The sequence below is a fragment of the Lycorma delicatula genome, chromosome 8 (genome assembly GCF_047948215.1).
Source record: "Lycorma delicatula isolate Av1 chromosome 8, ASM4794821v1, whole genome shotgun sequence".
Lineage (NCBI taxonomy): Eukaryota > Metazoa > Arthropoda > Insecta > Hemiptera > Fulgoridae > Lycorma > Lycorma delicatula.
Window position 1 is genome coordinate 70278487 of NC_134462.1, and position 27309 is coordinate 70305795.

The following is a 27309-nucleotide window of genomic DNA, read 5'->3' on the forward strand; positions in this document are numbered from 1 at the left end:
AACAACATTATAATATATCAATAAGTTATTTTAGAATGTAGCATTGAGATTAAAATATTTTCTTCCTTATTTTTCTTAAATAAATAATATTTATCTTTACTTAAAATTATTAGAAAAATAGACATAAAAATGTAATTAGTTAATGTAGTACTGTACAAAAATCAGCCATTTTATTGACTGTTGTGTGATGTTACAGGACCCAGAATTTTTACAAGTTAAAGGTACCGAATAGGGTTTGAATGCCAATATTATCAGTCTGAATTTTAAATGCTACAATCATTTTATGCTTATATTCCATTTTAAATATAATAAACAAGATGAGTAACAAATTTCATTTATTCATTTACTTTTTTGTGTTTGTTAAGTACTAGCGACTCATTTTTCAAACATCACTAATAAAAATGTAGATCCTGAATAAAAATGAAAGAAAAAGATTAAAAGAAAATCATTTATTTAATCTGAAATCTTTATGTTGATTAAAATTACAGAATATAACCTATCACAAATTTACTGCAGTTACATACAGCTAATAAAAGATAATTAAAAAATATTATAGAAACTAATAATAATTTATGAAAGTTATGTTAAGTTTTAGTAAGCTGATAAATGTATCAATTTTCCATTTCTTGGATGGCATGAAGTGTAATCAATCTCTTGTTTTTTGCTGGCAGCAAAAGTCAAATAACCCATTTAGAAAAGGAATAAAAATTTAATAAATCAGTGACAAGTTACTAAAAATTACAAATCCCATGTTTGTTGTAAAGATAGAAAGATAGTTGTAATATATAAGTAGGGATATACTGCTAACAACAGTAACAAATCATACAACGTTTAGTACATCATATCTTCTGCAATTTCTCATCATCATTTGAAAAATGCACTATCCAATTCACAAAAATTCTAAATTTTCTTAATGTTTCTTTTGAAAAATATAATAAATTAATTAGTAATCTACTCATATATCATGTCTATAATGCAAACAATAGTTTTAATGCAACAATCATATACACATAATCAACTGATAAAAATGAATATAAATTTTTAAAAAATGTTAATTCAAATTAAAAAAGTATATAAATAATTCAAGAATATCAAGAGAGGAAAAACTTAAAAAATTTCTATGTTTTCTATTTCATGTATAATTTTTATTCAATATACTAACTATATAAAATGAAATAGAGCATTCCTTAAGTTGCTGTGCAGTATGCTTTATAATTATGTGGTGCATTCTGTTCTTTTGGCATTAGGTTGATCACCCTGTGGGTTTGTTTGGCACTGTTCAGTAATAAACCAAGACGTTAGTTGTTGAGTTGTGATTTAACAACCTTTGTTCCATTTTGCTTATCAGAATCAATTAATGCAAGAAACGTAATGGTTATTTTGGTAGAGGAATGTATTTTTCTCATTGAACACGTCTTTCGTGAAGGTGAAAAGTATACTGATTTAGTTCAGCACAAGTTTTCTGAAAAGTTTTCGAATACTCCTTAAATAGGAGTATAAGAGTTCAAACTGCAGTGCAGAGTTTGATAAAAGTTCAAACTGCAATGCAGTTCACTCTTATCCAAAAATTCTGGCAATAGGCTCTGTTAAAGACATTGATCAAATTGGAATACCACCTAAACTACACAAACAGAAGCTGCTTGATATTTCAGATGCTATGGCCGAAAAGTCTATCAAAGTCAATGCTTAAGTTAGCACAGCAGCAAGATATCACTGCACATAAAACTCTAAGAAAAGAACTGAAACTTTTCTCCTACAAAGTAATATGTGTTCAAGAACTGAAACCTACAGATTATGCCAAAAGACTAAATTATTGTGAGTGGTTTAAAGATTTTATCAACCACAATTCCATACGCATCCTTGACATTCCTTTTTTTCAGATGAAGCATAGTTTCTCATTTGGGAGGGTATATTAATTCACAAAATGCACAACTTTGGTCAACAACTAACCTCCATCAATTACATGAATAATCTTTACACAAAGCAAAAATTGGAGTCTGTCAGTGCGAGTAGAACATATATTGTGAGTCCAATCTTTTTTTAAAAATACAGTTAATAGTGATTTCTACTGTGCTGTTTTAGTAAACTTCATCAGTCAGTTAACAGAAATATAAATCAATCATGGTTGGTTCCCACAAGATGTCACCGTAGCTCACACAGTTAACAGGTCAATGACTTTTTTATGAAATTTCTTTGGTGAACGAATCATTTCAAAGGGTTTGTGGCCTGCATGATTGCCCAATCTGATTCCTCCAGATTACTTTGAAAGGGGGGAGGCAGCAAAACAAACAGTGTCTCATAAAAGGCAATGCGCATGACAAACTAAAAACCACTGTAACACCATATATACGATACAAACATCAGCTGGTTAAAGTGTTTGGAAACAAATTGAAACGTGTACAGTGTTGTAATTTTCAACACCTTTTATAAAGTATTATTCCAGCTATTGTAATATCAATTTTTATAAAATTACGAAATAAAAATAAAAAGTAATAATTAAGACAGTTTTGTATTACTTCCATAACTCCAGTGCACAGCAACTTTCCGAATGTACCGTATAAAACCCTCTATAAAGATACTGACAGTGACTTCTGATGTAGGCGAGTTGTAATTATTACAATTTGAATTAATTTATTACAAACAATTATTTGAAAACTTCCAGAGAATGATCTCAAGGAATAAGATTTTTCTTAGAGGTTTTTATTTTTAAACGTTATTACACTTTGGTAAATTAGACCACATACCATCTGCCTGGCAAATAGTAATAGGATTTCCTTCCATAATTGTATCTGTAAAAAATTTCAAAGATTGATTAGTTAAACTAATTAACTTTAAAAACTTAACTGTTTCTAGTTTAATTTAGTTAAAACCTTTTCCCTCTTAGTTAGGTTTTAACTTTAGTCAATTATCATGATCATGATCAAAATAATAGGATTTAATGATCACTTTTTTCTTAATGAGATATCATTAATAGTCATTCATTTCCACAAATCATTGAATACAACACTACAACTCAACATCTTATTCAGAAAGAGATTTCACCGAGATAAGAGTTTTCAATAAATGATTAACAAGAACCATTATTGTTAACTTTCTCCTTTTACATTATAGTTTTAAAGGGTTGAGTACATTACCTAAAATGACAATTTATAATTAAAATAATGAATAGGTATAAAATTATATAATTTATAGATAATAAATGTACCTGGAGGACATGAGATCGTTAAGTTTTCTCCATATAAGTAAGAATCTCCTTCAATCACAGCTTCAGGATGGACTTCAGGTTTGCCACAAGATAAGCCTAGAGAAAAAATATAATAAGATTGTTCAATTATTATTATAATAATTTTATTTTTTCTAAGCTAATAGATTTATTTACTTCATCTGTACAAGTAAATATTAAACTTATAGATTACTACACTGAATGTAACATAAGCTTACAGTTTCATATTTATTAGCATTTCTATTATTATTTATGAAACAGGATAATCTGCCATTTTTTGAAAATGGCAGATTAAAAAGGAGAGAGTTATGCTAGTCGTATTTAAGTTAGCAGAAAAGAAATAATATTATACTAGTTTTACTATTATAACAAATACTGGTAAATATAATTTAATCACATGAAAAATTGCACAAATATGGCTTTTTTATATTTTGGTCTTTTTTTTATCTAAAAAAGTAACTGATATAGGTATCAACAAAAATGTAGTTTTTAATTTTTAAAGAAATAACAAGTTATTAACACAAATAGGAGTAGTTGCTCTTCAAATAACAAATGCCATTATTAAATATTTCAAATATCATTATTAAAGATTGCCAGACCAGTATTCATTTAACATTAATGTTTACTGTACCTTATTATGTTGGCACATTATTGAACTTAAAAGGTGACGATCTTAACTGAGTTATAGCATAAAATATTCATTTTAAGGGCTTCTAATAAATTACATTAACAATAATGTTAAATCTTTAGAGATGGTTAGATTTAAGTAAATATTTCTAGAAAAGTACAATCATAGGAAAAATTGGTCCTTTATTTTAGCTCTGAAACTAGATATAGTAAAAATAAAAATCAGATTGGATGCATTCAATAATGACTGACCCAAGCATAGTAACATTATTCTTCATAAAGAGTTCAGTAAAAGAATGCAAAATGTATAGTTTCTTGTATTTATTAATCCATACTTTGCAAATATTAGAGCAAACTGATGTCAATCAGTGTCATAACCACAACAGTTATAAATGATATGATATGAGAAACAAGTCATTCATAAAATGACAACTTAAAAACAACAATCATCATGCTTCACATTTAAAGTAAAGAGAGCAATGAAGTAGTTACCTAGTATAAGAAATCAAAAATGCTGTTGCACCACAGCATATCATAATAACTATCAAAATGCAAATGAAGCCAACAATTCACCAACAAATGATCCTAAGTAACCTTTATTATGGTTACTCAGGATCTTTTTATAAGAAGAAGCATTGCTCTCAGAGAATGCAATTGATCAGGAACTTTCACCACTCTTACATCTCTTTACATGCATCAGAGCCAAGTAATTGAAATAACATAACTAGAAATAACATCACAGAATTTAATACTTCCTAGCCTTTACACTCCATAGCTATCATTCTAAAAACATTTCCTCCTACAAGAAATCAGAATTCTCTTTACTTTTTACTGACCTCTGCATAAATTTTTGCCCCAAATAAATGGTAAGTATATATTTTAATTACAATATAACTAACTAATACTACCATTATAATTATACTAAACTAATACCCTTGTCCCGGTAATTTTAATTTCTTGGAAAGTAATGAATTAGTAATTAATTACTATCAAAATGTATTACCCAGTATTTAAAAATAACAAATGCTACAAATCTAGAAAAAAATTGTTATTTTAAGAAATAATAAACCAACACATAGACAAGTAATGATACAAAATCTCTGAATGTTTCCTGTCAAGCAAAACAATTAAGTCATAACAAATGAATTCATCTTCTCTAAATGGCCTAATAAACAGTAGGCATATATCACAATAGCAAACACCATATACACAAAATAAATATCAGTTAGGTTTAACTAAATATAAGTTGATAGCTACAAAAAAATAATTTTCATCCATTGGTTGTGCGCAGAACATTTTCTGTTGATCCTACTTTTTGCTTTTCTCAATTTGTGATAATTCATGTATAAGGTATGTTATAGTAAAAATTATTTTACCTCATTCTTTTTATTTTAGTTTCAAGTAAATGAATGAACTTAAATTTGCAATGAAACATAAAAAATTAAATTGGATTAAATTCGAAAGACTGTGTAATTCTACAAAGTATCAAGAGCACAGTCATTATCTGTTGTTTAATTTTTAATTTTGAAATTTAATTCATTTATTTATAATTAATTTTTTTAACATTTATAATACTACATTCATATGCTTACTACTGCATACAATTGTGCAACAAATTTGCAGAACAATGTTTAGCACTACAAATGTGATAAAAACATATATATAAACATATATATTAAAAAGTTAAAATAATGTCAGCTAGATACTCTTTTTTTAAAAGTTGGAAGAGATGGAGCCAGTCTAATGCGGTAAGGAATAATATTAAACATAATTATTATGTAACCTCAGCCTACACTGATTATGAACTAAACACTGGTTATGAATTAACAATTTATTAATAAGTTCATTCAGGTACTTATGTACATATATCAATAAAAAATGAATAATGATTGATGGGAGAGTAAGGATACTTTCTGCACAGAAGACTCTTCTGCAACACATGCTGTTCTTAACTCCCAAATAATTCTCAGTGCCTTTTTCTTTATTATAAATAATTATTTACGATTTAACTTTTTTTTTCAGAGAGTCTCTAAGTACTGCATCATATGATGTAACATTACATCATGCAATTATACAGTGACACTTCCATTATAAAGTAGAATTTCAACAAACACAAGTAAATCATAATGAATATTAAATACATTAATGGGCACAATTAAAAGTTCTGAGTACACCAGATTAAAATACAAAAAAACCGAATAGATTTTCTTTAAATAGGAATAAAACGATTTCTGGGAAATTTCACCTATAATACACCTTTCTGTTTAACCAAGTTAATAGTTAACCAAGTTAATAAGTTAGCCAGTTATAGTGTTCATTAACATTACAAGTTTTTCATACCTGAAATAAATTACACAGAAAAAACTAAAGAGCAGCTTTTTAGCAGTTTTTTTTTTAACTAAAAAAAACCAAATTTATCAAAAAAAAAGCTTTTAATTACAATAATAAAAGCAAGATAAATATTATTAAATAATAATTTTATATTATATAAAAAAATAAATCATACTCACGGATACACTTTCCTCTGAATCTAGACCATTGCCTATTAGCCTGACAATGTACAGCAAAAATACCAAAACCCTGATAACCTGGTATACATTTGTGTAACGCAAGACTACCATACTGTAGACTAGACAATAAGGAAAGCTCAGTATTTGGAGGCTGTGGAGGTCTAGGGCATTCAACAGCTGTAAAAAAAATTGAATTTAAAACATCAAAATGTAAAATTTATTTGTTCACTCAACTGTTATTATGTACGGATAATGAGAACAAACGTAAGGGACATTCTTCAATAATTAAATTCAATTTTAATTCAAATAAAAGAAGATTCCTCTTTTTCCCATTATTTTTAAAGAAGCAAAAATTAGTTTCCATTTTAACCCAATTTAAGTGATAAAACTGTCCTAAAATAATTTGTTGGAATAAGAATTAGTTAAATCCTGCTTAGATTTTGAAAAGCTGTATAAATTGATGTAATTTTTTATAATTAACAGTTCACTCAACATGAATTTCAAAAATTTTAATAAATTCTGCAATCAAATTGAAATTAAAGTAAAACTAGTTTGTTTTATTTCATGAAGATTACAAATTAGTTTTCAAAACTGAACCTCTAAATTGCATCCAATAATTGAATAATGTAATAAAAGGTGTATAAAAGTACAAATTATTAAATAATGAAATATTGACTACTTCATAACAACACTAATTTGCTAAATTTCCTGTTTTATTAAAAAGGTAATTTAGGAAGTTACATGGAAATTTAAAATGCCTAACAAAATTATTTCATCCCTGTGGTACTTTTGATGGTAAAAAAACTCATTACATTCAGTTTAGTTATATGGTGGCAAACCATTTTACAAAACTGAGAAATAAAATATTCCTTCTCAGTGAATACCACATAACAGATAATTGGGTAGTAGACAGTACATATGACCTTTTAATCTGAGGGCATAAAAAGGGTTTAGTTGAAGTATCAATCAATTCAGCTATTTAAAATTATTTATTTTTGCTTAGAGTCAATGAAGTAGAAATAGTATCTTAAGCAAGATCAAAGTCATTAAGAACATATTATACTAGTACCTGTGATGATAGAACAGTTTTTATAAAAAAGCTAAAAAGTTTAATTAAAAACTTATTTTTAAATAACTAGGGCTAATAACTAGCCAAATAACTAGGGCTCTGGTAGATGCACTCCTGCTAGCCAATAGGTGCTGGTACCGAAAGGACTTCAGCGGATGGAAGGGGAATCACGCCGGGATTACTAGGCTTAAAAGCTTAGTCATAACCAAAAGCACGGTCATAACCAGTAAATAAGTTTCACAATGGTCCATATGGATAGGAATGCAAATTACCAAATCCGTCCATAAATAAAACTAAAAATTTATAACCGCTACTAAATAACCAATGAAATCTGCCCAATAATAGAAAAATACAGCAGCAAGGGACATTGTCCCAGGCTCTGCGATCTGTAGGGAGAAATACTAAAACTCCCAACATTCTTATTCTTGTCCCAATGTTCCGTAAGGGACAAAATTAGTGATTATGGTTTTTTATCTGAAAAATTGATAAAACAGTTCCCAGATTCGTATCTGCAGTAGTTGTGAGAAATCTGGGACGAAAATCAAAAAATTGGAGTAAAAACCCTGTTTTTTTTTTTTTCAACAAACAATAACTTTGTTAAATTTGATAATAAACACATAAAACTTTTAAACAAAACTTGAAGAGAATTTAGTTCTGAACAAAACGAAGTAAGCTCAGTGGAATAAAAGAAAGAAAATTTTGAATTTTTCTTAAAAACAGTATACTAGACCAAAGTGCATTATACGTACCAGTTTATTATAAATGTTCAAAAATGAGCCTGTCATTTTCAACACACACTTCTTGGCACAATTCTATACTGTTTTTGTTGCTCTTTATGGATAAAACAAAAATGGTAAAAAAACAAAAAAAAAATGTAAAAATACTCCTCTGGAATCATAATTAAATCCAGTAAATCCATTTTCAAGAATTTGAGAATAAAAAATTAATAATTTTTAATTAATGTTTTTGAAATATTTTGAAAATTTTGAGTATGTTAAGATGGAGGCTCATCATTTAATAAATAATAAATTAATGTGAGAATTATACATATAAAAAAGTTACTCTAATATCTAATAGGGTAGGATTATGATAATAGAGTAACATTTAGGGCATTTGTATTTTTGTCTGTGCGTCCCCCTTAGCTGAGATTATTTTTATTTCCATAGTAACTATATATTTAACAGTAATTGTTTCTTTTTCTTTTTTATTTCATCCTACCCTATATGGATATTATGGATCTTGATAAAAATGTTGAGAATGTGCAATCACATTTTTTTCACTTTTCCTTGATCAATTTTCACTGTTCAAAAAAAACATTTTTACACAAGAGGTAATCAATTCTGGACACCCAATAATAGCATTTGAGACACTGCCCACCAGGGCAACCCGCCAAAGGGCCTAGCTGCAGAGGCATGCTGTAGGCACGCCCTGCAGCTAGTTGATTGATTAAAAATAACAATTATTAAAAGCTAACAGATAAAAAGAAAAAACAAAATTACAATTTACAACCATAAATATTTTTTTACATCCTGTTTTATAAAAATCTATTACTATTAAAATTACTTTTTTTAAAAGTTAATTATTTAATAATTATTCCAAAAGTATGCATAAAATTACTAATCAAACTTTACAACCTTGGCAAGATGTTTTATTCATGTGACTCCAGATTCCAGTATTTAAACATACAGTTTCACTTGTTCCGTTCAATAAATATCCTTGACGACATTGCAGTTGAAATGTACTACCAACTGGGTGTAATATGATTTCTTCAGGCAGCAGTGGAATATATCCATGTAATGGTGCCTTGTATAAACAAACAAAAAATTCTAAAGAAAAGTAACAAATAACATAAATTTTCAAAAATTGAAAGAACTTTTATAAAATGAACTAACAACATTAAAATATACTAAAAAGTAAGAAATAATTTCATCCAAACATTTAATTCCTTAAGACACTTTTTTGAATCGACGCCTGCTTCTACAAAATTAATTTCTAGATATAATATAAATTTGTTCTATGATTCCATATACATATACTTCATAAAAACCAACATCAATATTACATTGGTGGAATTCATATTTATGTGCTTTGATTGCTTTTCTATGATTAATACATTTCTTCTTTTTAGCACATTTTGATGTCAGTTCCATTCTTTTTTTTAATTATTACATAATTTTCTGTGTCTGATTAATAACGATAAGTTATTCAGCAAAGTTAATGTGCTCCTTTTTGGTGAAATAATGCAACTACCTCCAGTCAAGGTCATTGGTGTTTTGTTCAACCTCCTTGGTGTGAAGCAGAAATAAATTTGTGACATCAGTTTTCATTTTGTGAGCTACAATAAACATGAGATAAAGAAATGACAGAGTTCATCGACTTATAACTTGCATTTTGGTGAAGTTACAAGTAACCAATTGCAAATGCTGTATAAAAGAAGGAGGGACACCTTTAACAGATGAATTTGAAGATGGAAATGCTGTAAGAATATGCCCAATTATTAAATTATTTGATGAATATAATTGTAACTGATATGCCAAAATCAAATAGAGTATTCATGAATCACGAGAAGCTGCAACATATGGAAATGTTATTCCTGAAGACATCAATAATTGTAATGGCCTGTTGCATAATGTACAATTGGCAGAGGAAGCAATGTAACTTGAAATTATATGAAAGTATAAAATACTATTAACTTTCAAGGTGTAATAAATTGATTTCTAATGGTTTAGTTAATGACGCTACGGGAATTGTAAAGAAATTCAAATGACCTGCCTTATGAAGGGGTCAATTGAAAATGGGTGTGTTACCAAAAGCTCAATGACAAAACAATAGGTACAAAAATGAAAGATGAAGGTGATTGTGTACCTATTACACCAGTAAGTACAACATTTCAAGCTACTAAACGATATGGAAGTGTAAGAAGACATATGCTACCCTTATTTTAAGTTGCTGTAACAGTGCACAAATTGCAAGGTACAACATTAAATAGAGCTGCAGTAGATTTGGGGAAAAAACTATTTGCAAAAGGACAAGTTTACGTTGCTTTAAGTCAAGTCAGAAGCTTAGATGGTTTAGCTTTGAATGATTTAGATCCATGTAAAGTACTGAATAGTCCACACAATAAATAAGCACTTGCCGAGATGGAAAGATTGAGAAACCCTACACAGCTACACTTAGCTCAAGGTGTTGATATGTTGATTACTAATGACATATCAACAGTGTTACAAGTATTATGAAGAAATTTAGCAGTCTGACCTTGCAAAAGACCTAAAAAAACCATGTAATGTGATGCACCTATATAGAATTATAAGATTCAGATTCCCACTATCCCTACTGATGCTGTATGTTTATAAATAATGTATAATGGCTCTGAAAGGTTTAAGACAAGATATCTTGATTTTTTATTATTTATTAACAGTGTTACATACTTTGTGCAGAAACTAACATTACCTGTCCTAAAGACCATATAACATTATCTAACGTGACACATACATATATAATATCAAGATTCCCACTACCCTTACCTATCCACCCAGTGGTGAAAAAATGTTTTTTTGTTTTTTTCAATTTTCAGACCAATTTTTTGGGTCTAAAAAGTTTTTTCAACATCATAGTAGCACCGTGAAAAGCAGCTGCATCAATTGCAACAAGATTTATTTCAATAGAATTAATAGGAAAAAAGTACAAACATTAAAAAAAATGTATATGAGTCAAATACATAACCTCCTTTTTTGAAGTCAGTTAAAAAAAATTAGAAAAAATGTTTAATCAAAATTTTAAAAAAAATGTATTTTAGTGAATAATGATAATAATATTTTTCTTTTTAAATAATTGTTCTATTTAAGCTGCTTATTAGTTGAATAAATATCTTTCAGTTTTTTGTCGTTTACCATTACATAAGAGAAAGAAATTACTTCGTAGCAAAATCTAGTTGGTCAACTTTCTTCCTGGTAAATCAGCTAAAAATGAGGACTATTTAATGAGCTAAGATATAGAACCATCGTGAAGATTTCTTAGTAAATTTTCATGTAACCAAATTTAGTGAAATAAGGACGACCATCAATCAGTAGCCATCATCATACACATCACAAATCATCATGTACATCTGGTAAATTTATTTTTAAATCAAATGTTCTCATATTTATAAAATTGCTGCAGTTTATTTGAATAACTTTCATGAAGAGGTTTGTATCCCAGTCAATACCTGCAATTGCTTGAGCTATAAGTTATACCATTCTCTTCAACAAATAGTGTTGATTGTGTTGCAGAATAAGGTAACTCAGCAACTGAAGCAGTTTTTTCAAATCTTTATTTAAATAATAAACAGTCAATCATAATAGTACAAGCACCTCATGAAAATGATTCATAAAAGGTAAATTTATTTGTATTCTTTTCAAAATTCCACCATACCTGTAAGGTAAACATATGTTCTTTAATTTTAAGATTAAGATCTTAACTAAATATTAAGATTGCACTTCCTCTTCAGATCCTGCTATCATCAGCATAGCAAATGAGCAGGTAAGAAAGTATGTTCTACTAATAAGCATACGTTGGGATAATTTACCATGTTTCTTAGAATCCTTCAATAGTTAAATTTCACTATTTTCAAAGTAGTTAATTATTCTGCAATTAACTATCAATTAATTTAAGTAACAAATATCAGTAATAAAGCACTTTATTTTTGTTCACATTCTACACTCAACCTAATAAACAAATTGGTCTAGGAGCTTTATCCTAATCCTGTATTTAATTTTCCCATTAGAAATTATTTTGCAGCATGATTTGAGGATAGACATATATCTTGTGAAATAATTATAAATGAGATATTCCATTCAGGGATCTTATGTTTTTAAATTTCTTATTTATTAATAAGAAATATATTAATATATTAATAATTAAACATTAGAAATCAAACTGTTTAAAATACTACATTACCTTTTTATTGGTGATTTTTAAAAAAATGTTTGCTTTTGAATAAATAATGATATAAACCATTATTGATGAAAATTCCAAGTCTAGGTTGGAAATAGAACCTAAGACTTTCGGTATATATCTGTTAATTACTCTCCCACCAAAGCCAAAGTAACTAAGATGGTTTAAATCACTAAAAATAGGAAAATTATATAATTACTAAAAAATTATTTTCCCTAACCTCTGGAGTAGAGCACTCTTTCTTGGTCTGTTGTTGAAGGCATTTTATATCTGATATATCAAAATCAGTTTGCCAGACTCCATCTTTTGAACAAGTCCAGTTAACCGAATCTACTGGTTTACTATTAACCAGCAACTGCAATCCTGAAATGCATTTTGCAGTAGAAATAGCACCAAATGTTACATTTTCTTCATTCAGTTCAATATCAGAAGTAATATTCACAAATTTTGACAACTGAGGACATGTTATTGGTAAACATACACTTTCATCACCAGCCCATGAAAAATCATTAAGACAAGTTCGTTGAATTGATCCACTGACTTTATATCCCAAATCACAACTTATAATTACTTGTGTACCTAAAATATAAAAAAAACAAAAAAACATAAATACAAATATAAATTCAAACTGTGTCAGGACAGTAGTAGCACTTAAACATTATGTTGTAAAGGGGACTTATGGCCCAGTGGCAACCTTTCAAAACAGTGTAGGTTCCAGTATGCCAGTGACTGAAAACAAAGATTTATGCAAATTTAAACTTAAGCCATAAAGTAACAAAATTAACAAAATAACAAAAAACTCGAATTATTTAATTTTTTGGCATTATTTTAATCATTACCTCTTTGAGATGACATAATACAGTAGAGCCTCTAATTTGTCTCATTTGAGAGCAAAGGGGTGACGAATTATAGAACATAAATTACAATAGTTATTAACATAATATGTATTAAAAAACATAATACATTGAGAAAAAACGCTATGGAAATATAGCTGCAGTACTGCATTTACAAACTAAAATAGAATAGTTTAGTGTACTTCTTACATGTGTTTTTCACCAAATGAAGTACATAAGTCTGCTAGAAGAATTTTTAAAATGTTAAAAAAAAAATAGTTTGAAACACATCTGTTTAAATAACATTGTACATCAGAATAAAAGCACTATACTATAAAAAAAAAACTATAATTAATTTCTTTTCATTTTCTTTATAATGTGTGGCAAGCTGATAAATTTGCCATATTATCAATTTGGCTTCATTCTGTCTCTCTTGCCAAACAATACATCTGGTTAAAATTTCATCTATTTCCTTAAATGTTACATCATTTACTGAGTAAAAGTTACATTCTTCCTCTACTTCTTTTGTAAATCTGTGTTTATTTTGCCTGTATGTAATAATTTCTGTTTCGCTTAATATTTTACACCCAAAATCATCAGTGTCTTCTCTCGTCCATTCTGTTAGGTCTTCATCAGATATGTTTTCCATCCCAGGGGTACTCTAGCATATTTCTTTGAATTTTGATATGAAATTGCTGCTTTCAATTTCACTGACAGAAATGCTGTAGCCAGTTTCTGGTAATACTGGCTACAGTAAGTTCCAAAATAATATCCGCATTTGTTGCAAAATGTTATGCCATGCCATTGAAATGTTAATAGCATCTTTTAGCTCTTCCAAAATTCTTGAATTTGCATATCACTTTCACAAAATATCAGATTTTGTAGGAATATTCTTCTACAGTGTTGTTTTAAACTTTCAGTTACACTTTGATCCATCAACTGAATCAAACAGGAAGTGTTTGCTAGAATAAACATAGCTGTTATGATATTAGTGCAATCAGATATTTCAAGGTCTGCAACCTTTTCAAGGGTTGGGCCATTAACTAGCACCAACAGGGCTTTTTCTGGTAGATTTTATTCTTGTTCTGGAAAACTTTTAATCTCCTGAAATCATTTGCGAAAAATTTCTGTCATCCATGCTTTCTTCTGAGAAAACTATTTTGCAGCAACAGGTCTAAATTCAAACTTTTAAATCCCCTCGACTGTTAAAATTTGGCAACATTACCCAGGGTAATCTATGACTCCCACTGGCATTAGAACACACATAAAAGTAACTTATTTTTTATTTATTTTAAAAACCAGGAGCACAACTTTTAGACATTAAAGCCAGCCAGGATTTTATAGAGTAATGCCTTACAATTTGATCCAATCTCATCACAGTTGTACACTTAGTTTCAAGTTAAACCAATGCTAATAAACAAAGAAATTATTAAATTCATTTAAAAATGATACTATTGGTACTTTTATTCAATTACACATTAAAAAAATTAAAAATCATATTGCTACACGGTATATACAATATTACAAACCAAATATAAAATAACTAGTAGACCCGGCAATGCTTCACTATTGCTAGATTTATGTATATATATATATATATATATATGTATGAGATTAAATGAACACAACTGAAAGTTCGGTAAAACAAATGAACATTAAAATTTAACTTTTCACTATCACTTTTTCCCTATTTCCATTTTCCCCTATTACCTTTTATCCTTTTACTTTTTCCCTTAGTCCCATTTCTTTATCCCAACTGTCCCTTTTCCCCTTTCCCTACTTCCTTTCCCCTTTTCTTTTTTCCTTTTCCCAATTTACGATTTTTCTTTTTTTCCCCTTTTCCTAGCAAAATTTTAAGGTATAGTTTTGCAAAAAATTTTCTTTTCATGTAACTAATGTATATTCTGAATATGAGCCAGATCGGTCAATAAATAACTTTTCTGAATGTCTCAGCCCCAGCGCCACCTGGCGGGTAGATTTTTCACGAATATATTTCTTTTCAGGTAACTAATGTACATTATGAATATAAGCCAAATCGTACCATAAATGCAATTTTTCAAAATACCTCGACCCCAGCACCACCTAGCGAGTCCAACTAATTCAGAAACCTTCGATGGCATGCACACAATTCACCAAAGTTTCATCACAATCAGATGAATGGTGTAGATATGCAAACGGAACAAACAAACAATCATTGTTTTATATATATTTGCTGACCCAGTAATGCTACGCAATTACTAGATTTGAGTATATATTAGTGTACAAATTAAATGAATACAAATGAAAGTTTGATAAAACATAAAAAACTGAACACATTACAAAATTTAACCTTTTCCTTTTACCCTCTTTCACTCTCATCACCCTTCCCATTTTCACTTCTTTTCCTCTTTCCTTCTTACATTTTTTCCTTAACTAATTATTTAACTAATAGTTAACTACTAGTCCTAACTAATAAGGATAACTAGTTATCCTTAACTATTATTTCTATTCACTTAACTAATAGATACTCTGAATATGAGCCAAATCAGACCATAAATACAATTATTCGAAATATCTCGACCTCAGTGCCACCAAGCAGGTCCATTTTTTGCAAAAATATTTATATTCATATAATATATTCTGAATACGAGCCGATCGAATAACAAATATAATTTTTCAAAATATCTTGACCTCAGCACCACCTAGTGGGTCCATTTTTTACAAAAATATTTCTTTTCGTGTAGCTAATATATATTCTGAATATGAACAAAATCAGACCATAAACCTCAGCGCCACCTCAGCGTCATTTTTCACAAAAATATATTATATATATATATAATATAAATAATAATTAATATAACATTCAATTTTGGCAAACCTAGTTTTATGATGAATAATTCATCAATTGAAAAGAATGAGTTTTCAATTAAAAATGACTTTAGTGATCTTTTCAATCATTTTACATACCAAAAATCTTTTACACATTTAAACGTTTCACATTAATTTAGCCCCAATATGGTTGAATCTTCTGAAATAATTTAAATTATGTTGTTTAATGCCCTTCTACTTTGTATTATGATCGTAACTATCTTGATTATTTATATTCAGTCTGATGATATTTACATAAAAAAGACAGTTTCAGTTTCTCAAATGACTCGAAACTATTTAAATATGGTGATACAAAAGCTAATGTATATCTTTTTTTTATATGTATTAAAGTTTACTTTTCTAAATAATATAAACCACAACTGAAAAGAATATTGAAGTAAAAATATAATTTTAACAGTTAATGGATAATTACATTTTAAAGTTTACGTACCTACATTGAATGTTTTAGATGATGTTACAACAGAACCGTGCTCTATCTTCGTTAATGGAGAGCACATCGGTATTCTAATACAATTGACATCTTGTTTAAATAAATCCCAGTTTCCATTTAACTTACATACAGCCATTACATCAGTACTATCACCATCTGATTTAAAACCAGGCTTACATGAATATCTTACTACTGATCCTACAGGATAATTCAACATGTTATCAGAATGAATTTCAGTTTCTGGAATGAAGTCATCAATCCTAAAATAAATATAAACTAAAATTAAAACAACAACAAGAATAAATAATTATTATTTCAAGCACATTTCCTGGCCTTCTGCTGTGATAAACTTGATCAATTTTTTTTAAATACAACAAAAAAAAAATCAGAAGTTAAAATTTACAAAATAAATGTAAGAAAAAATATATCGTTTACCTCTCTTGTAAAATAGTTATATACTATTTTATATAACAGTAGAAAATTTTTAGTAAACTGTATCAGCACAGATATAGAAAAAGTAAATAAAATATTAATTATGAAAGAACAAAAAGAAAAGAAAAGTTACATGAGGTCTGATGGAAGAATTTTCAAGACTGGATTGGGTTATTGAGGTTTCATGAATAACAAAATATTTAATTTTTTTTTTCAAAACTGACAAGTACTTAAGATAACTTTACTGATTTGATACTTAATAAGTTTAAGCAGCTATTTTAAAGCAGCAAAGTTAGCAGTTAGCAGTTAGTAACTACCACCAACTCACTATTTAAAACAATTCAAAACTAACATTATAAAACATTATAACAGTAATAATATTTTGATAAAACTCTTAAATATATCTCTAATTTCCATAATGATTTATTTTAAATATAAACTTAAATCAATGTTTACAATTAAAAATCTGCCTATGTTAACTAGCCTAAATTTAAAATGTTCAATGAACTATTTATACCTGGTAGTAAATGTAAATTTTTTTAACAAGGATTTTTTTTTTTTTAGGATGTAAAATAGTATGTTTGATTTAAAAGAAGAAGGCAACAAGAAACCACTACACACACTTAATTTATAAGTCTGCCATAGGTCAGTTATTAGCTTGAGAATGGTTATACCAGTTTCAAGAGACTGCCTACAACCTTCTTGGCTATAGCACCTAACAGACATACAAAAACATACCTATTTAAATAAGTGAGAGCATAAATTATATGATATATTTTAACTAAAATAAATCTTCGCACTACTTAAAGAAAAACAGAATTAAAAAAACCTGAAAATGGTTTTTAAATATTTATCTGAACAGTATTTCCAAGGCCAGATCTACTAAACAACTCGTTTTCTGTAGTCTGCATTGGGAAAATTTACAACTACTGTTGAAAAAGGTTTTTACCTATCTTCATCCCCTTTCAAGGTCGAATTTCAAAAATCTAAAAATTGGTTTATTGACATGAAGATTACACTCACCAAAAATCAGGTTAATTTCTTCATTTTTTACACAGAAATTAATAACTATTTAATAATTAAATAGTTAATTTAATATTAAAACAGATGAGTGTAAATTAAACAAACAGCAGCTGATTACACTGATAAACACAAAAAATTGTTTATGTTTCTCAAATTTTGTTTCAAATTTAAGAAAACCATTTCTTAAATTGCTTTTTGCATACATTACACAGATCTGTAAATACAGTTTTTTTATCACCCTTAGTTTTAAATAAATTACGCTTCAAAAAAAAATTAAGGGGAAATAAAGTTAAAATCTGTAAAATTTATAATTTGCCATGGCCCTAATGTGTTCAGGCACATCCTGAATTAATGTCCAACATTAATCGGCTAGCATGTTAGTATTCAATTTCCCTTAATAGCGGCTTTCTATCACCGAAATGTCTTGATGGAAACATTCACTGTATTCATCACTTATGTCTCCAAGATTATCCAGGAAAAATCTAGTTGTGAGTGGAGGAAATGTATTTTCCTTCACTCAAGACATATTACATCCCATAGCTGTGTATGAAGTAATAAGAAACTAATTAAAAATATCGTAGTAATTTTGGGGTTTTTATTATTTATTGCAAACAGACCCAGGAAAATTACTGGTCTATCTCTATTCCTATATACTTCTTTTGACAATTTCTACCACCTTACAACCATGCTTACCAGTCTTTCTTTTCCTGTTTAGCCTCCGGTAACTACCGTTTAGATAATACTTCAGAGGATGAATGAGGATGATATGTATGAGTGTAAATGAAGTGTAGTCTTGTACATTCTCAGTTCGACCATTCCTGAGATGTGTGGTTAATTGAAACCCAACCACCAAAGAACACCGGTATCCATGCTTACCAATCTGGAACCAGAAAAAAGTAGGACACCCAGCTAGAAGGGGGGGGGGGAGGAACAGAATAGTACAAAACAAACCTTGACACACTATATTGCAAACACAACAAAGACTAGGGAAAAATATTAAATATAAACTTCTATGAACTATTAAGTAAATAAAAAAAAATATATAGAAAAAATAATGAAAAGCTAACCGAAAAATCTACTCTTAACCTTTAAAAACAACTTTCTTGTCAACATCCATGATGTAATAATAGTGTATCTTTTTTTCTTTTAGAAGGTTCTAGGTTCAAATGCCAATCAAGCTCATCAATTTTTACACATTTCAAGATGTATTATAATACATCATACAAAAAGTGAATGGAACTACAATTGAGTATAATTCTACACTTGCTTGAGTGAAATAAATAAATAAAATGCAAGGCAAGAATAATGCATTTCAGATCATCAGTACTTGTTTTACTCAATAGAATTCCTTTCTGTCAAAACTGAAAAAATATTTTACATATCTGGCAGGCAGTTACAATGACTATGTAATAAGCTGAATATAATAATTTCACTGATCATTCAACAACAAATATATTAAATTAATAAAAAAAATTAAATAAGCTAATTTCAGCATCCAGTTATATATAACTAAGAAAATTAATAAATAAATAAAATAATGTTAGTAAACTCACTCTTGTGGTTTTGTACAATTTATTGGATTGCACACAGGGGGCTTACTATCCCATTGACCATTACTAAGACATGTTAAGAGTGAATTTCCATTCATTAAATAACCACTAACACATTCAAATTCCATGTGATATGAATCACCAATAACCATCCACATGTTGCTATACTTTGGGACGTCTATATATGGACACAAATCAGCTGTAAAAGGAGAAATAATACAGAATCATTTTGATAAATTTAATTAAAAACAATAGTAAATAAGATTATAAGAAATTATAAAAAAATAATTCTAATGCCTATCTCAATTTTGTATTCGCAAAGAAACTCATGAAATATAAAATTCATAAGAATTTAAAGTATTATTTAAAATCATTAATGTTACTGATATAAGACACAGCTCTTAAGATTTTTCTAGCATCCCATTGGCCAATTCATAAATCCAAGTTCGTTAGTTTACTCATATAATTCAATAATTCACCTGAGTTTACAACTTACATGGACTAAATCGTAACTCAATTCAGTTTTATTTTTTTTAGTACTTCCTTATAGACATTTTCTTCCATTTCTCAAACTGTTTTAAATATTTAAAAAAAAAATTATTAGATATCAATAGTTAGTTACCACTGTTTATATGAAAACAACCAATTTTTTCCCTACTTTATAATATTCACAGCAAAAAAAAAAATGACTTGTGTAGATGAAACTGATACAAAAAAGACTATCAACTTAGTATTAATATCTTACACTACTATTCATCCTTTTGATCATTATTTTTTCACATAAGATCTGTATGCGACCTCCAACATCTATCTCTTTAGGTTGAAGGAAGATTTAGAAATAGCAGGCATTTAAGATAGTCTAATGATTAAGTCTAATCATAAGCCTCTTAAGCCTCTAATCTTAAGCCTCTTCATTTTCTTGAAGATTTAACATTCATAAAAATACTTAGTACAACCATTACTAAAATAAATTTTTCCAATACTGTTAATAAAAACATAATACTTGAGTTTCTATAGAAACAATTTTTTAAAAGTAACTGAATTGTACAGAAATATCTCACAATATGGTTGACTTTACTTGTGTAAATCTTTAGATATTCTAATTCATACTAATCCACCATTCTTCATTACCTTTCATTAACTCATTTGACAAACATTAGTCATAAACTGACCCACCAATAGATTTGATATACTTCTTTTAGTGTACCTTATTACTATCAACATGCATTCATTATTTAAATACATTGCAGCCCAAATAATTTTATAACATATATTTATCTTTTGACTTGAGATTTGAGTGTAAGAGTAAGCGTTAAGGTAAGAGAAGAAACATTAAATTTTAATAAGCTTACTTTCAATGGTTATAAAAAAAAGGTGAAATTTATGAGGAAAATAAGTTTGTCATGTTCCTGTAGATATGGTTTAATAAACATAAAATTTTTACGTGACAAATAAACCAAATTCAATAAAAATATTTTAAAAATCACATCATATTTCAATCATTATTGCAGTGGCCTTCAGTGACTGGTGTCCTGCAGCACTCACCAAGGCATCAGCTGTCATTATTGCTGACCTGTATATGTTTGTTTAGAATATTATTGTTGAGTATTTATTATATTACATTTGCGTATGTTAATGTTGGGTCCTTCTTTATGTATGTTTAGACCATTAAAGTTGCCATCACTGTTGATAGATTTCTGATTTGGCATTTATGAGATGACAGAAAAATGTTGACTATGTTGTCTTAGAGGGCACTTTAGAAATAATTCTGTTTTTTATTTTGAACCTGCATTCTGTCTCAACAATGGAGAACACATTATGATCTCAATGTAGCTAGTTATATATATTGTTACCACATATGCCCAATTTAATATCAGCAAGCGATAACGATAGCAACGATGTGAGGGGGCGCTCAGTGTACTGATGCGCGGATAAAAGCATAAAAGATTGTGCACGAGAGTGAATTGCCAATTCATCATCGACCACTACCTAGAGAAGATGAAGAAGAAGACAGAAGAAGTTCCCTGGCCGGCTCAATGTGGGACCTCCCAGCGTATGCCAACATTCCCACCGGAGCAGCATGCTTGGTCAGCCCACCAAGGGAGTTGCTGGATGCATATGCTACCTTCCCGCTCCAGCTCCAGCTCACCGGGCTTCAATCGCCCTGGCCAGCGGACTCAGCTGCAGGAGCTGGCCCAGCGTGGGATTGCTCAGGGAGAACCGCCTCGACCATGCTGACGAAGGACGACCGACGCCGATCTAACACTGCGGGGCTTTGAGGGCCACCACATGGTTTAGGCCCTCATTGGAGCAATTCTAATCAATACTGGGAAGATCCTGTTTTGGGAATTTTTCTACTTTGCCCAATAATCTTTCTTGTAGACCTCTGTAATTTCTGTTAGTTTGTGATATTGTATTTTTTATTTTGGAGTTTTGATTTTTAATTTTGTTTTCTTGTTTTTAAAGGTAATTTTTCTTCCCTGTTCAAAATCTGTTCTTTTGTAATCTTTTGAAGTCTTCTATTTCTTTCAGCAATTTTTTTTTCTTATAGCAATTACGCTATTTCTTTTCAGTTGCTTTTACCTTTATTTTTTTGTCAGTACATTAGTAGTTTCTGGGAGCCTTGCTAGATACTTTTCTTTTCCTCATGATGTTCAGTAAGGGTTTGTTCTGTTGATATATGATTTTATTAGGGAGAAGTCAATATTTTCCATCTACAATGTTTTTTGTTAATTTGTGTGAAAACATTATATAAGTATTGTTAAATTAGTTTCCGTTTGTGTTCTGTTTCTATTTGAGTAAAGATTACATTTCTAAATAATTTTCATTGCCAACCATCACACACAAAAAGAATAAAAAGATCTTTGTTTCAAAGTTTACCAAATTGCCTGAAATAGCACAAAGTTAAAATTTACATAATTAAAACAAATAATACAAGGCAATCTACAGTAAATAAATGTTTAATGAATAATGACTAATGTCTGTTCATAACCAACAGTATAATATTTTAACCACCATTAAAAAACTGTGCTTTTGTCAATTTAAAAAACACAACAGAAATATATATAATACTCCACCATTTATCTTTTATTATGAAAGAAGAATACATTACTATCAAAAAGATAAAAAATTCTTATAGGATATAATTTTAAAATTTATAAATGACTGTCATAAAGATAAACAATCTCAATCTTCAACAAATGAGTAAAATTAACAAGAGGTAGCATATGGATTGCCTGCATCCGATAATATGACTGAAGCTCAAATTAAACCAAGATATATATATATATATATATGTTTGCAATGCACATAAAAAAATTATTTAATCCTGCTTCAAGGCATACACGCCACAAATATAAAGTACATATGAATAAATAAATATAACTCCTATATGATGCTAAAAAGTACCTTGACAAGAAGGTTGTTTTCCGCTCCATTTACCATCAGGAAGACACTGTCTATCGAAACTTCCTACCAGTTTATAATCAGAATCGCACTCATAAAATATTTTATCCAAATAATAATATGAATCACCCTTAATTTTTCCATGAGGAAAATAACCAGGATAACCACAATAACATCCTAGAAAGAATTAAGTTATTAATTTTAATACATACCTTACCATACCAATGTGCTTACTTGCATTAGACATTGATCAGGGTGATCAATATCTAACACAAGTGAAAAGCGAAGGTGAAATTTTTTATAAATAATGTTTTATTGGCAGACACAACAAGAATTTAAAATAATAATAGACACAACAAGCTGCAAATAATAATCAATAGTATATTGTTTATTGTACAAGGGTTATTTTATTTTCAAGGTCCGATAGGTCGTGAAATAAAAACCCGCGCAAAGATCGGATGAACCTTTGCGCATATGTGTTGCGCAGCATCTCTAGTATGGCCTTCAATCACGCCGCATCACTTCGTTTAGTTCTGAACACGCAGCTAGCACGTAAACATGTTTACAACAATTGCATCTAAGTTTACAACAATTGCTAAGTGTGAAGTGCGTGCAGTAATTCAATCTCTTCAGGCTGAGGGGTGTAATGCAGCTGAAATTCATCGACAAATAAGTAATGTATACGGTGAAACTTCAATGAGTGACAACAAAGTGCAACAATGGTGCAGGAACTTTAAAGCAGGACGTACAGATTTTCATGATGCAGGCGGTCAGGGAAGGAAGCGAGTGTCAACCAATGATCTCGTTGAGCGAGAGGATGAGGCAATTCGAGAAAATCGTCGGTTCACAATTTCTGTATTGAGTGATTTGTTTCCTGAAATTTCAAGGTCAGCTCTCTACACCATTGTGGGTCTTCAGTACCGCAAACTGTGTGTGAAATGAGTTCCCAAGATGCATGGGAACACAGGCGGCTCCATTCTATGATGTATTGGAAAGTTGGTACCACGCTATGACAAATGTCTAAATCGGAGTGGCAACTATATAGACATAGCGTAACTATGTACGTACTTATTTCATGACCGATCGGACCTTGAAAAAAAAATAACCCTCGTATTTATCCTTCTATATAAATTTTTCCCACAAAACTTTACCATAATTATCCAAAAAAGAAAGAATTTTATAGAACAATAAACTTAAGTTTTATTTCATTAATCATTTATCATGAAACTAATCCTAGTTGTTTGAAGAAACAAAATTAAAGGCCACCATTATCTTAAAAACACTACCAATAAAGCTAGAGATGCTAGAAGCTTCAAAGTAAACAACTCTGAGTCTGACTATGCCAGCCTTTGTGACTTGAGTGGTAGCATCTCAGCCTTTCATCCAGAGGTCCCGGGTTAGACCCAGTCAGGCGTGGCATTCCCACATGCTACAAATCATTCATCTCTTCCTCTGAAGCAATACCTAATGGTGATCCCAGAGGTTAAAGAGAAAAAGAAAAAAGTTTGACAGTACAAAGTTTGAAAGAAGGCACCTGCAGAAAGTTAACATTTTTTACGACCCCTATTTTTTAATCTGATCATTTTGGTAAAATTTCTCTTAAGAGAAAACATTTTTTTTAAAAGAGCTGAGTAAGGTCGGTTGGTCGGTCTTTTGAAACTTTTTCAAAAAAAGGATTTGTATGATTTGTACACAGTTAATTTTAAACTTTTGTTTTCATCATGCTGAATTCTTTTTTCCTTTTTTATAAATTAAGAATAGTTTTTTGTAATTATTTTGATTCAGGTGTGACTCAACTATAGAATACCAATTGGTTTTATTCAGTCACAGGACAACAATCTATTTTATTTTTATATCATATCCAATTCTAATATTAATTCACACTTCATTAAGAGATTTGCTTTATTACATCTTTTATACACAAAATTAATAACCAGAAAATGAAAGAATATTTTCAAACATGAATAATTTTGCAAGTCATAATTACTTCTACAGTTCATCTTATTCATCAAAGGTTTTCGTTGAGTTCATTTAACAAAAAATACAACAAAATAAACCCAATAATAAGAAAAATTAAACTAGCATGCAAAAGTAATTAATAATTTTACTAATCATTTGTTAATGATTAATAATGCATAGCAGGTAAGATGACATCTTACAACCAGATGATATCATCTTGGAAAATAAAAATAATGTGAAGTAAGGTATAAATGGTTTTACCCATGTTTTATCATATAGTATTTTCCATTGATTCATGCAGTTCCACTACACTGGATGTGGTATCTGTAGGAACTGAATGTTGATAATAAACAACTAACAAAGATTAATTCATCATAAAATGTTTATAATCAAACAGCACACTTCATACATATTCAATAAAGAAAATTCATTTAAACTTACTTTGACAAACAGGTGAATTTCCTTGCCAACTACCATCCTTAAGACATTTTCTCCTGTGTTCTACAACATGTCTTCCTCGTTTATCAATAACATAACCTTTATCACAAGTGTAAATTGCAACACTACCACTGTTGATTAATTTCAACGTAGAGAATTGAGGAGTGAAAGGAGAACTACAGCCTTTACAGAGTGGTGATGCATCAATCTAAGGATGTAACAATTTTAAATTTTAATGAAAATAAAATTCTTTTAAACATTTAATGAGCTTAACAAATAATTTATTTTATTTTTATAATGAGGTTGCCATTCTTCAAAGGCATTTTACTTCTACTGCCAGGTAAAAACAAAAGAAGTTAAGACAAAAAAAAAATGAAATCTGTAGTTCTTGAACTCAGTTATAAGAAATCAAGAGTTGGGAAAGAGACCAAACAGAACAGACAAAAACAGAGAGACAAGTAAATGAAAGAGTAGGTGAGTATTTAAGGAGAGGAAATTTGGCAGGATTTACATTTTACAGTTCTTTAGCTCATGGTAGGAAGGGAAATGCAGTAATCTGATACTAGAATAGATTTGAAGTAAGTGTGTTATTACTTTTGTTCCTTATAGTTATAAATTAAATTCAGAAGAGAATGAAAAAACATTGAAAATCAGAAATAACTAAGAGAAAACATTATGAAATAATGTTTTATTATAAAACATTATCCAACAAAGTGGAAAGAGTATACAGGGTAGGAGATGTAGATCTTACAAGAGTACTTCAGGAAGAGTTATAAAAATATAGAAGCAAGTAGAGGTTGTTTCTACAGTGTTATCACTGAACACATAAAACGTCATTATAAACCAACTATCTTTCATTCTATTTAAAAAATAAATAAATAAAATGACAGTACCTGAATACCGCCATGAATTGCATAGCGTAACTGACTCCAACTCAAAACATTCCCAACTAAAGAGTTATTATTAGTACTACTGCAATCTTCTGCATGTTTTAATACCGTTGTTTCTGTAAGTACATGATTCCATAAATCAACACCTGCTACACGTCCAACTAGGGCTTCTGTTGGATTGAAACCACCACCAATACGATCCTGGTCTTGACCAATAACTATAATACCATGACCTAGGAAACAGTAAAACATATTTTTAATATTTTACAATACTAAGCAATACATATATACATACAATACATACATATAACTTCTTTAAAGAACATTCTAATAAGTTAAAGAAAAGTTATTTCTTACCAAATAGTTATGAATGTTTTATATTACTTATAAAATTTCATTTCCTTCTAAATATATATGAAAAAAAAATTGGAAGAGAATGGTTCTGTATGCAGCTGAATTGATTTGATTTTTTTCTTATTCTCCTTTAATGGTTGAGAATATTTATTTGTATTGTATAATACACAATGGAATATTTTAAATATCCTGAAAGCATAATAGTTGAGAGTATAAAAAGCATGGTACATGCTATGCAAATATTGTAGGTTCTTAGTTTAAGAACCATAACAGAATATTTTACTTATTAAACCACTAAGAGAAAAAATATATATCAAATTGGCCATAAAAGTATAGAAGAAATAAAGAAATTATTAGTAATCATACATAATAATATTAAACTAATATTAAAAACAGTTGAAAAAGCAAAGAAAATATATAGAATGTGTAAAAAATGACAATTAATTGGAAATGAGGTAGAAGTTAAATTAGCTTAAGTACTATAGAGAGAAAATTTAGATGATAATATTTAGAAAAATTTAAAAGATAAATGAATTATTAATAAGTCAATATATTTAAATTAAAAAAAACGGGAAAGTCAGATCCAAGCCGATGTGCTTTCCCCTTGTAACACCAAATATTTCATTAATTGAAATTTTATTTGGCTATAACTCTGGAACCAATGAAAACAAGTATTGCTTATGATATATCATTAGCCCTTATGATATAAAAAGCCCTCAATTAGGACTTATTACTGCAGTTAAGAAAAAGTCCCAACTCCAATTTT

At 29.1% G+C, this 27309-nt stretch overlaps 1 protein-coding gene across 6 annotated transcripts in view; it reads right to left on the bottom strand.

Moving 5' to 3' along the window:
• Positions 1–434: 434 nt before the first annotated feature.
• LOC142328644 (sushi, von Willebrand factor type A, EGF and pentraxin domain-containing protein 1-like) overlaps positions 435–27309 on the bottom strand; it is a 111157-nt gene continuing 84282 nt past the window's right edge. For 5 of the 6 annotated variants that reach the window (XM_075372519.1, XM_075372521.1, XM_075372522.1 and 2 more), the window contains 10 exons: positions 26193–26422; positions 25303–25507; positions 22906–23079; positions 19501–19696; positions 16493–16752; positions 12582–12940; positions 9064–9232; positions 6361–6537; positions 3206–3301; positions 435–2789 (listed from right to left, as the gene is read on the bottom strand). In XM_075372519.1, coding sequence (XP_075228634.1) covers positions 2707–2789; positions 3206–3301; positions 6361–6537; positions 9064–9232; positions 12582–12940; positions 16493–16752; positions 19501–19696; positions 22906–23079; positions 25303–25507; positions 26193–26422 — 1949 coding nt within the window. In that variant the 3' untranslated portion in view covers positions 435–2706. Of the gene's footprint in view, positions 2790–3205; positions 3302–6360; positions 6538–9063; positions 9233–12581; positions 12941–16492; positions 16753–19500; positions 19697–22905; positions 23080–25302; positions 25508–26192; positions 26423–27309 lie in introns of those variants that run through there. The other variant, XM_075372523.1, reaches the window with a different exon arrangement.